This window comes from Telmatherina bonti (genome assembly GCF_933228915.1).
Source record: "Telmatherina bonti genome assembly, chromosome: 11".
In the NCBI taxonomy this organism is placed as follows: Eukaryota; Metazoa; Chordata; class Actinopteri; order Atheriniformes; family Telmatherinidae; genus Telmatherina; species Telmatherina bonti.
Genome location: NC_136629.1, coordinates 24,734,016 through 24,749,435, shown reverse-complemented (window position 1 = coordinate 24,749,435; position 15,420 = coordinate 24,734,016). Strand labels below are relative to the sequence as shown.

The window sequence follows — 15,420 nt, the reverse complement described above, 5'->3', positions numbered from 1 at the left end:
TTAACTGAAACAACAGTCTACCACAATAATCTTTTTGCAGTTTTAATAACCACATTTATGTAAATTGGATGGAAAATATGCTCGCATGTTGAGTCTAAATTTGTGTTCTTTTCAGCAGAGAGATCTGAGAGAGGTTATGTGTATAAAAGTACCTGCATATACTGTGTATACACTGAAGTGGTATGACTTAACCACTTTATCTTAATTTATTCTTTGTTGTTAGTCTGGTTTGGCCGGTGAAGATGTGGACATCTCTGTGTTATGTAATATCTTCACATTAAAAATGACTCCTTTGTACTACATTGTACTTATTTGTTAACAGACCTCATGTGGACACTGGTGCAGCCTTATATGTATTTCTTATTTTTATTTGTATTCTTATACGTATTTATGGAATTTTGATGTATTTAATCTATTTTGCAATATTGCTTTTTTATTCCAGTATTTAATTTTATTAGCTATATTAGGTTTTTTTTGTTTTAATGTGGACTAATGGATTTTATCTGCAACACTTTGGTCAACAGATTTTTTTTTTCTTTTATTTAAATGTGCTCTACAAATGAAATACATAAAGCAAAACTTGGCTGCAGTGTCATGCAGCACCCCGAATGAAAAAGCTGGAATGTGTGTTTTCTCAGCCTCTGGGCAATGCTGGGTCGTAACGGCTCCAGAAATGCACATAATAGGTGCCATTGTGCCAACAAGTCCATAACACCAAGTTTTAAAGATAAGGATAAGAATTGCAATGCACCTTTCCTTAGCAATCCCTCATTGGGATACATCATGTCTTCCATGGAGTCAGATTGCAACAAAAGCATTTTTACATGGTGCACAATGTGATAAATAAAATAAAATAAAATAAAATTTGCTTTTAAATAAAATTTAAAAGCAACATAAGGGAGATGGTAAATGAAGTGAGGCATATGGCACACAGGCCACACCTGTATCCACATCAAGTTCTATCACCTTTCAAAGATTATTTTAAACAGCACAACGCTTCCTCTAAGGGTAGTTTTGAAAGGCATTCAAAGGCAAAATGCTAAGTGAGAGAGAAAATTATTTTGCAGTTCATTCAAGACCAAGCATGTAAAAAGAAAAATCTGATCACACCTCCCATATAATAAAAAAAGATCTAAAGTTTTATAGATTTCCTAAAATTACATAGGTAATAAAAAGGGTGTTGGTTTCCACTCTGTTACAGGGAATTAAAGGAGTCATATGATATACAATTGTGTGAGCTTTGCCCACTGCCAAAAGATGCACTCTAATGAACCTTGTAATGAATAGGTGATTTGTCACTCTTTGCGGCTAATGGACTAGGGCTGAAAAAAAGACATCTGATCCCCAAAGAAATGATGTATTGTACATATTGTGCATGTGATGTTGTTGTGCATTTATGTGCTTTCTGTTTAATGCCACAGGCTCTGTTTTCATGTTGTCACTGCAGTATGGCTGAGTGGCCTGTAGCTCTCTCTGGAATCGTTAACAAATTAGAAGCTGTTTTAATTATTGCTGAAGTTGTTACAGGATTACCTATTTAGCAAGAGTCAAATGAAGATTGTTATGTTCACAACAGCTAATGTAGTGCACACCTAATGAATCACATGAAATACAGAAATATAGCCTTACATTTGCTCCACCTGAGCTACAAACACTGCTGTAAACACCATCCAAGTCTGTTAAAAATATATCAGGTTGCTGTTTTAGATCTTGAGCTATATATGACATTGATATATATTTTTAATAAAAAAAAACAACAGATAAAGAAAAAAAAATGGTCTTTTGTAGAGCACATATATGAAAATAAGGTGAGCCACATCAGTCACATTTTTATATGTGTTCGGCTATTTTTCTTCTATAAGACATTCTCTTTTAGTCTATCCACCCATTACCTTTACCCAGTCCATGCTGGAGTTGGAGTTGGGTTGGAGCCCATCCCAGCAACTATAGAGACAGTGTACTCCCTGAATAAGTCGCTAGTTTATTGCAGGACCAGTACAGAAGTTCTAGGAAGCATCCATGGAGTAGAACATACAAACACCCAGAGGTGCAAAGTAAGGTTCAACCTATACCTTCTAGGAGTCCAAGCCACCAGTTTGATCACAATATGATAATTCATTATGGTATTTTTATCTTTATAGTTTATTGTATGTTTTGATATTATTGCATACCTGATTCCATTTTCTGTTTTTCTATTACATGTGTAATGTTTTGTATTATATACATATCTCTCTCTCTCTCTCTCTCTCTCTCTCTCTCTCTCTCTATATATATATATATATATATATATATATATATTTTTTTTTTTTTTTTTTTTTTTTAAATGTTAAGGTGAGATATCTCATAACCCTATAAGGTGTTTTTATCTCACCACCACCATCGGTTTTCTTGTTGTCTTTTTCTTTTTTCTTAGATTTATGGTTTTATATTGTGCAAATAATTAAATAAATAAAAAATATAAAAAATATGATATTGTATGGATTATATGGATAGAGATTTGATGCTTGCTGATATCTCAAATTCAGTCCCGATCTGACTTCAAATCAATTTGATTTAGAATCATCAACTGATATGAAATGATTTTACAGGTAAATAAACACATTCTTTTCTATCCATATAAAAATCACAAAAGCAACTAGAAGATCATTTAACATTTATTATTGTGCTCAAACATTTAAATTAATTATGTTTTTTTTTAGATTTTGGAATCATGCCATTGGCTCATTGTTGACATGATTAATATACTGATTTTGATCGATGTATTGTTACACCCCTAGTACCTTTTTGGTGTAAAACAGTGGTGTTGTTAACCCCCTCAACACCATCCAGTCTCTGTTAGATTAATGAAAGGGAAAAAAGGAAAGTCATTTTCTAATACAATAAACAACTTTATGAAAATTTGTAAACTTTAATTGAGATCTTACTTAATATCCATATTCAAAATGTAAACGTATTAAAATGCCAGTAGTGAAAAAAAACCCTTTATCATTGTATATAAATAACCAAGTTGAGATGTTTAATAGTGAGAAACATGAAAAAATTATGTATCTTAAAGTGCCTTTAACAACATTTCATAAAGCCTCTTCTTGCATGCTATATTTCTAACCTTCTACTTCGATAAAACCTGATTGTTCTAAGAAGTTATCAGTGATGGACATGAATAAATGACAAAGCTCAGAGTAGCTTACACCTCATTGCTTTAATTTAAAAACAAACATACAATGAAAAGACATGAGCAGTCAGGGAAATTGTGACTTCGGGAAAAACTCTTACTCTGAAAATCACTCCTGTCTTGTATTTTCTTTTTTACAAAATGGTATGTTAGTCCCTCATTTAATACCGTTTAACCTTCATCATTCCCTCATTTCTCCAACAAAATGTGTTTGAATTACACACATGATGTTTATGGCCGTTGCGCAACATAAACAGAAGACAACTGAATGATGTACATAAGATATATGGGGAGAAACTGCAATTATAGTGTGATGTGTGGAAACACTAATCACATGCTCCTACTCCTGGTAGGTACCACCAGCACTCACTCTAACTCCAACTTCATCTTGTTCAAGTATAGTAGCTAAAATAATCTTAAATGTGATGATGTTGACAGTTTTATATTTGTGGATGTTTCATTTATATATATTTATATTTATATGTATATATATATATATATATATATATATATATGTATATGAAATGTATATGAAATGTTGTATATGAATGTTGGCACAAAGACGAATGAACACAGTCCAGCTTAATTGGCCCCAGAAGGAAATTTGTCTAAACATGATCAAATGAGTTATTTACTATTGTTTGCCTGTCTCTCTTATTACTATAATCAAGTATCAATGATACCAAATGTACAAATCAATCAGCTTTAATTGTTTAAATTATGTGTCTAATTTAAATTAACCCATAAAGACCCAATCCATGAAAAAATGGTCAGATATGTCCAGTTTTTTAAATATGATTTCATTATTTGTCCCTTTTACAATACATATATATATATATATATATATATACATATATATATATATATATATATATATATATATATATATATATATATATATATATATATATATATATATATAGATATATATCTATATCTATATATATCTATATCTATATATATATCTATATCTATATATATATATATATATACATATCTATATCTATATATACATATATATATATATATACTACATATATATATATATATATATATATATATATATATATATATATATATATATATATATATATATATATATATATATATATACACTATTTACCACCAGGTGATGTGTCAAAATTTTTATAGTATAATCTTCTGATTTCTGTTGTCCATTAAGGGGCAAAGGACAAAAATCTGATTGTGTTCCACAGATTTTGAGTAAATTTGCACCATAAAGTGATGCGAAATGTCTCAGAAACCGTATGTATCATATATGTCACGCTGGGTTCTTATGGGTTAATTTAATAATTAATTTTTTAAAATATTTTCTTAAGATAGTAGTTGTCTGTTTTATAGGAGTGTGCAAAAACAAAACTAATTCAACAGACAAACTGGAGATTTAAAGACATGTAAACTACTTCATTGTTATCATCTAAGTTCTTATATACTGACTGGTGCTGATGAAACTGAACTGGCTCTGGACTCCCGTGTTTTCCGTGTGGGTATGGTGACAACACAGCATGAAATGCCAACTGTGGCCTCTGGCAACTCATCATCCTCAGTCCATTCGTTGAGGTCAGGGTTGTAAACTTGAATGCATTTCTTGTACTTCTTCTCGCCTTCGTTCCAGCCTCCGAGGAGATATATCTTGTTGTTCAAAATGGAAACACCGGCTGTGCTCACCCCTGTGTGAAGAGGCGCGCAGTAGCTCCACTGCCCGTTATGAGGGTTATAGGATTCTACAACGAGGACGTCCACCCTCTCGCCACGCCCTCCAAGCTGACTTCCGCCGATGACATAGGCTCGGTCTCCGATGGTGGTGGCGCAGTGCCAGCCTCTGGGTGTGCTCAGACTGGTCTTATCCTGCCAGGTATCAGTAGAGGGGTCATAAGAGCACACAGCCCTGGAGTAAGCGTTGTTGATGTAACCTCCAGATACAAGAATCTTGCCATCGATGACAGTGCTGGCGTGACAGCAGCGAGGCACTTCCATGGGAGCTTTCATCTGCCACTGGTTGGAGGAGGGCACGTAGCACTCCATAGAGGCCTGAACACCATCAGCGTTTCGCCCTCCGATGGCAAACAAGAGGCCATTGAAGATGTTGAGGCTGAAGTGGGTGCGCCTTTGAATCATGTTATTCAAGTGAATCCAAGTGTTGAAACGGGGGTCATACCTAAAGAATGCAAAAAGGATTTACAGTTTTCATTTGGAAAGCAATTAATGTGACATTTGCTGGATTTGAATGAATTAGTTGTTACCTGCAGAAGTTGCTGACAGCATGTTTGGCCTGATTCCTCGCATCGTTCTGGTCCTCACCACCTGCCACATACAGGAAGCCATCCAGGACTGCTACACACTGATTAAAGCTCTTTGCTGGCATTTCTGTCAACTTATTCCACACGTTATCTGAATCTCTGTAGAGAACATCTTTGCTGAGAGATTTCTCTGTCAAGGCGGGACGTCCACCAACTGTAAGAATCACCTTGAGGCCACCTCGTACCTTTGTTCTGCGTGATTGCAGGATGTTCTGTTGATATGGCAGCAGATGGTAATTCATGGCATCAACAAGGAGACGGTGGCATTCAGGGTCCTGCATCATTCGAGGCGCACTCTGGACATGATTCACCAGGTCTTGGGCAGAGATAGTGCCAAAGCGGATGTGGGTCAGGAGATCTGCCGCATACTTTAACCTCTTTTCATCAAAGTCCAACCATTTCATGGCGATCTGGAAGGCTGTCACCTCAGAGGGGAGCTGCAAGGAATCGTCCGAGAGAAATTCACTGATCTGCTCATATGTAAGCTTCAAGAACTGCTCCATCTCAGAAAACTCAATGAAGTTCTCCCTCATGAACTTCTGAGCTGCTTCCTTGGTTTCTTTAAGGTCGTAGGCATCGGCGATATTGGCCACATACATGCAGTTCTCCACGCTCAGCTCCTGCATGAGGAAATCACTGCACATTTTCACTAAAGTGTTGATCTGCAGCAGCATGGCTGCAGCAATAGTGCTGCCGATGCTGTAGAGCGACAGGGTGAGTTTGCCTGAGTAGGCGTATGTGATTGCAGTGGCGAGGCCAACTGGGGAGAGGTCATTCAGGTCGATCTTATGGAGGGTTGAGTCCTTCTTCAGGATGTTTCTTATGTACTCGCTGCAGGAGGCCATGACAACTTTGTGGACGTCGAATGACTTTGAATTGGTGGCGACTGTGAGATCACAGAGGAAACTGTCTTGTCTCATGGTGCTCAAACCCTCTAGGAGGTTTGGGGCGTACACAGAATCAGTAACTTCAGTGGAGATGCAGCTGAAGCCGTTTCCTCCTTCTATCAAAGTGTTTAACCCGTTGATCTTGTTAATGGGGCTGCTCTCAACCATTATATCAGTAATGTCTCCCTTATTCTTTTTGGTCGCTTTGTTCTTTTTGGGTGCCATGGCTGTAGCAGCGGTACACAGCCCAGACCTTCTGAAAATATACATACACACGCATGCATTTCACAGTTAGCCAAAAAAAAAGTGTCAACATGGCAAACAGAAGACTTCAAATTGATTATTATTACTATTTTTTTTTTTTTTTTATTTGCCTCTATTTTGTTCGTAGATGTTGTAGATTTATTTCAATAAAATGGTCGCTGACAACTTTGAAAACATGTGTGCGACCAGGTGATGCTAGAGTGTGACTGCACAAACATGACCCCTCTTTGCATCTGTCATGTTTTATCAGCAGCTTGTCCAGGAATAGCAACACTGGACAGCTCTCCCATGACGTTCCTTTTATAGACTTTCAGACATGAGCGTCAGGCCTCGTGTCCTCTCACTACTTTAGTTCAAAATAAAAAAAACATTTGTCTCCTTTTTCTAATGAATTGTTCCAGTTTTACATGAAGCCTGCAGCCAAAGGAAAAAAAAAAAAACACGTCAAGACAAAAATGTTCAATGTAAATTAAAAAAAACCCAAAATTTCCCTCTCAAATAAAAAAATAAACCCAGCAGTTTTGAAGCTTAAAACATTCTTATTTATGTCTTACAATTCAGCATTTTTTTCAGCAAATTTACCCCCAATTTAGCAGTTTTATACAATTTATTTATCAAATAAAACTTATTAAAGTTGAACAACACAAACTTTAGATGTATTTTCTGTCCTAAGCAGTATTTTCATTTAAAATATGCCAATTATTCAAGTACTGGAAAGCTCCACTTACCTCAGAAATGAAGTTGAGGCTGGTGAAGAAGGAACTTGCACCTCCAGTTACTGGAGCAGGAGAGAGAGACTGACCGTCAGCCCTGCAGAAGGAGACATGCACATAACTCCTCCTCTAGAGGAGTGAGTGCCTATCAAGTAGCCTATTGTGCAATGCATGTGGGGAGCAGGAATATCCCCCAACTCATAATGTCCTACAATAGTCTCCAATCAGTTGATAGGGGAGACTTCACTATCATCACTGATAAAAGGCTATTTTATTTTTATCAGGATTTCTGTTATTTGGACAAAAACAAGATTTTATTTGCTTATACATACATTTATTTATTTTTAAAAAAAAAGAATTTGGATCATATTTGAGTTGGTTCTACAATCATTTTTGGTCACATTGTGTGCATCATGTCAGCATAACTGTTTTATTTCTCGTTTGAATGGTTTTACATCTAACGTGGTTGTGTTGAAACAGTTTTATCAGCTTGTTGTGTCCATTCAGTTTGCTGTAGCAGCAAAGTTATAGCTTATACTTCATATCCCACTTTTCAGGCTGAATGATTTGCCATTATAAAGACGGATACGTTTTCTGAGGCCATCGGTCCCGCCCATTAAAAATAGTGTCATCAACGGGCGCGCGCTGCCCGGTGTGCGCAGGCGGTTGCACGTGAGTCACCGTGATGGCCAGCAGCTCTGACGTGGTGGTGAAGAAAATCATGCGCTTCAAACTTCAGCTGGCAGACACAGCAGAACCTGCTACGGTAGATACCATTTATTCAACAAGCTGAAGTTTCCACTGGATCTCCACTTTGACTCAGTTGTGCACATTCAGAACTGTTTAAGTCCTGTTTAAGTGAAATGTAAATGTTGCGTCACCTGCTGACGCCACAACACTGAAGAGTGTCCTCTTTGTCCAATTCTGAAAGCTAAGTTACTCGTGTTGGCTACATCTTCTCAGAGAGCTCTGATTATGATCAGCCTTGAAAACACTTTGCTGGGAGGGCCAAGCTGTTAAAATTGCGGCTGCTAAATTTGGCAGCTCCCCCAGTTGCTCAGCTTGTGGCTGCTGTCCATCATCATTGAAAGTTGAAGCACTCTTTTACTCAAATTTGAACTTAATGTTTTGTATCACTTTTAAATCAACGGATTTTAGCGCCCCCCACCCCACCCCTCCTCCTCTTATAAGCTCCTGAATCAGTTGTAAAGACATACTACTCAGTTCAGCAGCCAGCAGTAGCATTTCCCATTAATAGTACACAGTAAAAGGAGGAACATCCAGTGGGTGTGGAAGGTCCCATACATAGCTTCTGCTTTAAATACTCCGTCAGCAACTGTGGCGATCCAAAACCAGAGCTGCCGTATTTGGCGTGTCAGTTTTTCTTCAATGTAGCACACATTCCTGTTTTTTAAGTTTTAGTCACAAGCATGCATCTAAATCACGTTTAAGCACACTGACTGACTTTTAATCAAAGTCATGAAGTGCACAATGACTTGGTGGTATAAACAGTGCTGTTTGTGTTGTTTTCTCTTTGCAGGTTCTGAAAATCTTGCAGAAACTGAAAGATCTGGATATCACATTAGACATTCTCGCTGTGAGTGTGTGAAAAGCAAATTTTCTGTGATTACATTCCTTCATAATTAACTGAGTGCACTTACTGAGAGTTTGAATGCACATTAGGAAACTGGAATTGGCAAAACGGTTAATTGTTTGCGGAGACACAAACAGGCTGGAGAACTTGCCAAGTCACTGGTAAAAGGATGGAAAAAACTGGTGCCAAAGGAAACCATAAGGTGAAGTGTATTTAGCTATAAAAATGTTTTTTTCCCCCTAATTTTTATGTGCATTTATGTGAAATCTTCATCTTGAATCATCACTTGAGGCAGCTGTGGAGAAGGTGGTGGTTTGTCAGAAAGCGTTTCTGTTAAAAACGGAGATGAACAAACCTGTTCAGACAATGGATGTTTTCCACCTGATGATGTCAAGGATAACTTCTTCACTTACCATCGAAAGAATGGAGACTCTTCAGATGAGACCCCCTTCAAAACGCGTGGTCAGAAAGCTGACTTGCAGAAAGGAAACTGTCGGGAGGGACAACAAAATGTTAAGGAAAGTAAAAAATCTGAAAAAAGTCAACAAGAAAACCATAAAATCTTTCAAAACGACAAATATGACATCCAGGAGGAGAAAAGGGAAAAGTCCTCTGGACTGAAGAAGAAAAACAGGGATTCTTTGCTTGAAAACACAAATTTGGAGGGCGCTCATAAAAAATCTAGATCTGACTCAAGAGAGAAGTTGAAAGATACCTCTGAGAGGGGAAGATTTGGGTCCGAAAGAGAGTCAAACGCAAAATCGAAGCCATCAAAAGACTGGCCAATGGAAGGCAAGGAGTCTCTTTCATCCAGCAATAAACACTCAAAAATGTTAAAAGCAGCCAAGGATGATGGATCTTCACGAGCGCTGAGGAGCTCAGAAGCCCAAAATAGAAAAAAGAAAAAAAAGGAAAAGAAACAATATGCTCAGAAATCCAAACCAGACTATGAAAATAAAGAACATTCGCCTCACAAAAAGGCAAAAACAAATCACAAAGACAAGTCGAGTAACTGTGAGAAAGAAGAGCCCTCCATGTCTTTTGAATCTTGCTTGAACTATGATGTGAAAACTTTGAAGAGAAAAGAGCAAACTGGAGTCAAGAAATCTTCTAAAAAAATCAAGATTGCAGCAAAAGTGCAACCAAAAGATGTATGCATGAAACCTGTGGATTTACCTGGTGCCGCCCCAGAACAGGTATAACTGTCAGAAAAGCTTTGTTTTTGCAATTTATGGTTTTTATTTGGTAACGAATGTCTAATACTGTGGAATCCTTAGGAGTCTTTGATGCATCTGATGGATGTTCCTTTACCTGCTGCTTTGCCTGAACTAGAAAAGACATCAAGTGTTGATTACTATTATGAGAGAAAAGGTAATCTCCGTTCATGAATACCACCGCGTTCTCTTTTCTTGCTGTGCTATTTGACATGTCCTCCAATTTAAAGTTGAAAAGGAGCCAGATCTCTGTGATGCCTCAGAAGAGTCTGCAGTCTTCACCGGTCAGCGACTGAACAAGAAGATGCAGGTGTACTCTGGAGCCAAAACTCTTTTCCTACCAACCATGATGAGCTTGTATCAACAGTGTATCCGCACACTGCAGAACAACATTAACTGTGAGTAGAATCCTGTAAGAGAGCTTGCAAGATTCTGGGATCTGTCAGATTCTTGGGTTGTGTTTTGAGGTGTAGGGATCTCTTCTCAGTACTCTATGAAACTGGTGGAGTCCCATTTGAACTTCTGGAGCCAGTGCTGGAGAGATGCACACCGGAACAGCTGCTACGCATTGAGGAATGCAACCCAGTAAGAATGTGATTTCTTCATACTCTTTGCACCGATGAAGGCCTTGTGGTCACTTCATTTGGTATCTCCCACCGGTTTCAGTTCCTAACTCCCACTGTGGGTGGAGCACACATTTTCTAACTTCCTGGAATCATTTACAAACTATGAACACTTGGTGAATGTTGGACCTGATCTGCAAACAGCAGCACTTGAATGTTACTTGAAATCTGAACATGTTTTAGTTTTTAATGATAATTTCTTAATTTAAATCTGGACAAAAACGACCAAACATTATGGATGTGGATTGCATCATCATTGCATCATACCTGATAAAGCTTACCTTCCCCCTATAAAGGGATAATATACAACATGACCACTGAGTGCCACAGCAACTCAAATCAAAACAACCAGTTTAGACTGGTTCATATCCCTTTTTTTTTTGTTAATCTTTTAAGGTCCATTCAGGACCCTGGAATACTGAGAAGTATCAGACACATACTTAGTGTTTTTTTACATATAAGCCCAGGAAGAGCAGCTCTTTCCAAGATACTTTAACTACCATATATTTCACCTCTCTTTGATTAGTAATCCTTTGAACACACTGGTTAGCTGAAGAACCCAACTGGCTTATTCCTTTGCCATGCATTATGTGCCAATATGAGCCACATCTGACGGTGGTTGTTAATGAGCAGGTTTACTTACACCCACCTCGGAGTGTCAGCTAATCTGAAATGGTTGTAGGTTAAGTTTACCTAAACTCAGCAGATCAGGGTCATGAATGGCAAAATTTTGTTAATGTTTGAAGGATTTTGACTGCACAGTTTAGGTTTTTTTTTTTTCTTTTACAGATCTACATAGGAGTCACTGACCACTTGTGGGGAAAACACTGCCAGAGAGATTTCAAAGGCTTCAAACTTCAAGAGTATGAATCATGGAAAGAGATGTATGTCAGGCTATCTGAAGAAAGAGAAAAGAAGCTCAAAAGGTTGACAAAAACCATTGTCTCAGCACAGTCTAAGAAGCCGAAGGGTGGGTGCTAAACATGAAGCAATCTGCTTAAAAAGAGCAGACTGTGTTAACAATGCATTTGGTTTCACATTTATACAGCGTTCTTGTAAAATAAATATTTACAGATCCAGTCACCACAGACTCAGCTATGTCAGATTTGCCTCATTCAGGCATTTTGTACTGTTAAAGTGGAACTGGTTGCAATAAGATCAATAAGCTGAATGTATATAGTATATTTTAAGAATCATGTTTCATGCTGATACTTTTTGTCCTCGTTTTAGGGCGGCAGGTGAAGATGGCATTTATTCACACCGTTGCCAAGCCACCAAGAGACGTGCGAATTCAGCAGGAAATTCACGGAACTGCTGTTCAGCAGCCTCATCAGCTTAAATGCAGGTGGGCGTCAGCTTCCTAAAGGTAGCGAGATTTCAAAATAGCTTATTTTGTTTCCCCAAAAGTTTATTTTTTTAGTGTATGTACCATTTCTGTTCAACTTCAAAATGACTGATGACTCCGGTATATGAGATGCTTTGGGTGTTTACACGCGTTTGTTTATTTTCTGCAAAACACGAACACCTGATTCCTCCACATAAAAGCATAACTGCAAAGTAATCATGAAACAATTGGCGCTCAGCAGGGTCATCACCTGTTGGAGACTCGCAATAACAGCGGGGAAATGCTTTTAGGGTAAGATCTGACAAACAGGAATTGGAGCAATGTCCTGGATAAACTAGTTCTAGTTTGACGTTGACTTTTGTATAACTGTTAACTGTTGTAATGTGTCATATATTTATTTTCTTAATTATGTGTACTTTTCCTACCCCCCTATCCTACTGACCAATTTGCTGTTGGGGTGTTTTTTTTTTTTTGTTTTTTTTTTGCTTGTTTCAGTAGCAAGGTTCAGGACAACCAGATGAGGTCCAGTTATAATGAACCCAACAAGTCCAGCAGCACCAGCTCTGGGGGAAGCTATGCTCCTGATTCGCGCAAAAAAACACGTGAGCTATATGGTTTATTTTATCTTCCCCAGAACTGTTCTTTTTTGTTTTATATAGCCAAATGGGGAGGAATAGTTTCAAATCCAGATAATTTATTTACCAAGTTCTTGTTGACAAATGTGTGAATGTTTTTTCTTGCTCTAACAGGAGTTGCTCCAATGATGGCAAAGTCTTTAAAGGCATTCAGGAAACAGCTGGGACGCAGATAAATGTTAGAATATGTTCCTATTTACGGTGCGTGAATGTACAAAATATGTACTTTATTATTCATTAACTTTCAACAGCTGTAGGCCTTTGTTAATTTATTAGTCTCTGTTGTTTGGATAAATGTTTTGACCTTAAGGCAACTGCCATGTTTTCTTTTTCTCTGTTGTCTTCACTATGAAATGGGCAATAAAGTCAGCAAATTGACATGGTCTTGTTTACAGCCTGTTGAAGTTAAAATAGTCAGGTTATTCAATGGGATGTGGCTCCCTCTAGAGGATGTTTTGTTAATTACACAATAGACAACATAAACAGTAAATACTGATGTTTCTCTGAACTCTTTCAGTGCAACATCAAATTGAAAACTGCATTAAGACTCAGTCAATATTCTGTATAATTTCTGTGAATTATAAGCAGTACTTTCACTCCAGCATGGAAAGCATCCCAGCAGCTTGTTTCACATAATGACCTTTGTTGTCTTTTATGAACACAGATTTCCATTATGGGATTTTTCATAAGGAATCCCTCCCATACATTTTAGTCCTCTGTATAAGCTTGAATGATTATGTTGTTAAAGTTGGAGGCACTTGTATGAGCCAGTCAAGACTCCTTCACTTATCCATCCTCTTGTTTAGTATGCTGATCATCTCTCACTTTTCTAATATATAGAGCAAGTGAAATTAAAGTAGATTTTTAAACCCTTTTGGTGTTGGAAAAAAAAGTATTTATTTTTCTCAGTTATAAAAATCCTGGTGACAGTGTGGATTAACAGGTTGTTTGGCTTATATATGTAGAGCCACAAAGACGTTTACCTTTTGATCCACTGAATCACATAATGGGTATTAAACACTTTGCACTTTGCTCACCTCACACAGACTATCTTATTACTTGCTAATTCTCTGATAAAGCTAAGCCAAACTAACCTTGGAGACAATGTTAACCTGACCTGATTGTTAAAGAGGTCCTTCCACCGTAATGCCTCGGCATTCATTGTAGCTGACCCTGACCTTTACCTGAAGGTATCCCACTATGAAGCTTTAAAGGATAGAAAGGGGAGATGGACTTTCATCAGCTGGAATCAAGGTGACATTGTTTTGTGTACAGAAAGCTTAAGGGTTATCTAAAAAGATTTCCATTCAATTTACTGATCAGTTTATTTGTTATGGACAGATAAAGAGAGCGGGGGTGGACCAGTTGTTGTAGTTCATTGCACAGGTGAAGTTGGTCAACACTTGCTGGAAACATTAAGCTGCATTATAGTTTCACAAGGAGGTCACACCTTACTGAATGCAGATTTTGTCACCTTTGGACATTAAATTTTATAACAGTATAAAAATATAACTTGAAACAAAAGGTAAGGCTAATTACATGTGATCAAAACTTCTTTGTTGCAACAATACTTAAGTTCTTAGTAATAAATTTATTATTGTTAAAAAGCCTTTTTGGTGCAACATTATTTTCCTGTATATCTCCAGCACATATTGCTTATCAGCAGTGCAGACAGCCTGATGGTGAATGACATTCAGCGGCAGAATAAGCGGTCTGGCATTGGCGAAGATTTGGAAAGTTTTTGTCATTACCTCAAACTTAAATCTGCTGTTCATCCTACAAATGCATTTTCCTTGCAGATGTGGAATGATTTATACAGGCTCTTCAGCTGCATAATATTTATAGCCAAGAAACACCAATACCAGAAAAAAAAGGACCATACACATGTTAACTTTTTGGGACATGTTTTAATTAAAGTTAAGTGCTTTAAATACTCTATAAAGCCTCCTCATAAGAAGAAAATGTTTACCATTATGTTTTTTTTTTTTAAATACAAAAGTATACCTACCAATATAGGAATTTCACTGCACATGTCACATAATTTTGGTGGGCTCTGTGTAGAAACTAGATACCAGTGATGCATTTAAAATCTTATTTTAATTCACTTTAATCAGCTAAAGAGTAAAACTATTAACAAAATCACCTCGTGTTCTGTTTACTATAATTAAACTTAGTTTAAACTCTGCACATTATGGCACTTTGGTCAACTTTGTTGTGTTTGAAATGCTCTATAAATAAAGTTGCACTGCATAGTTACTAAAATTGCGTTAAAATTTTGACGCGCTAAACTAATTAAATTAGAGATGCCTTAAATTTTCCATAAGTAGGCTATTCCATAGTGCTTATACCTAAAAACAGTACATAACAGAACTTGTTCAATTTCTGTGTACTGGCAGTATAGGTGGAGGCATTCAGGTAATTAATAACGCATAATTAACATGTTTGTATTCTGTGTATTTCCGCTCCGTGGATCCCTCCGCGGCGTGTGTGCCCCATCATGGCGGCGGTCCTGTGCGGGACTGGGCCATCCAGAGGAGGGACCGGAGGGAGGAGCAGCATGGAGCGATGACGTAAGATAGGAATGAGGGAGTGAATGTTCCGGGTCAGAAACTGGACGGGAGAGGAAATTAACTCCGGGACGAGACGGAAAAA

At 37.4% G+C, this 15,420-nt stretch overlaps 2 protein-coding genes across 2 annotated transcripts; one reads left to right on the top strand and one right to left on the bottom strand.

Annotated features, from left to right (window-relative positions):
* Window positions 1-4,231: 4,231 nt before the first annotated feature.
* Window positions 4,232-7,487, bottom strand: klhl31 (kelch-like family member 31). Its single transcript, XM_079249139.1, has 3 exons — window positions 7,373-7,487; window positions 5,437-6,636; window positions 4,232-5,351 (listed from the first exon to the last, which is right to left on the bottom strand). The coding sequence occupies exons 2-3, from the start codon at window positions 6,603-6,605 to the stop codon at window positions 4,619-4,621; spliced, it is 1,902 nt and encodes a 633-aa protein (XP_079105265.1). The 5' UTR covers window positions 6,606-6,636; window positions 7,373-7,487; the 3' UTR covers window positions 4,232-4,618.
* A 555-nt stretch (window positions 7,488-8,042) lies between these two features.
* eloal (elongin A, like) lies at window positions 8,043-12,944 on the top strand (the record flags this gene model as incomplete). The annotated part of the gene is made up of 11 exons (XM_079248774.1): window positions 8,043-8,123; window positions 8,898-8,954; window positions 9,041-9,153; window positions 9,247-10,147; window positions 10,229-10,322; window positions 10,396-10,563; window positions 10,653-10,750; window positions 11,578-11,758; window positions 12,019-12,133; window positions 12,629-12,735; window positions 12,883-12,944. 11 exons carry the CDS (start codon window positions 8,043-8,045, stop codon window positions 12,942-12,944), a joined length of 1,977 nt encoding a protein of 658 aa, XP_079104900.1.
* Window positions 12,945-15,420: the final 2,476 nt, after the last annotated feature.

Bases quoted from the DNA above. Each gene is read 5' to 3' on its own strand.
- klhl31 (XM_079249139.1), bottom strand. From the start codon at position 6,605: ATGGCACCCAAAAAGAACAAAGCGACCAAAAAGAATAAGGGAGACATT. The intron at 5,352-5,436 runs GTAACAACTAAT...TGCATTCTTTAG, and splicing joins GCTGTCAGCAACTTCTGCAG to GTATGACCCCCGTTTCAACA.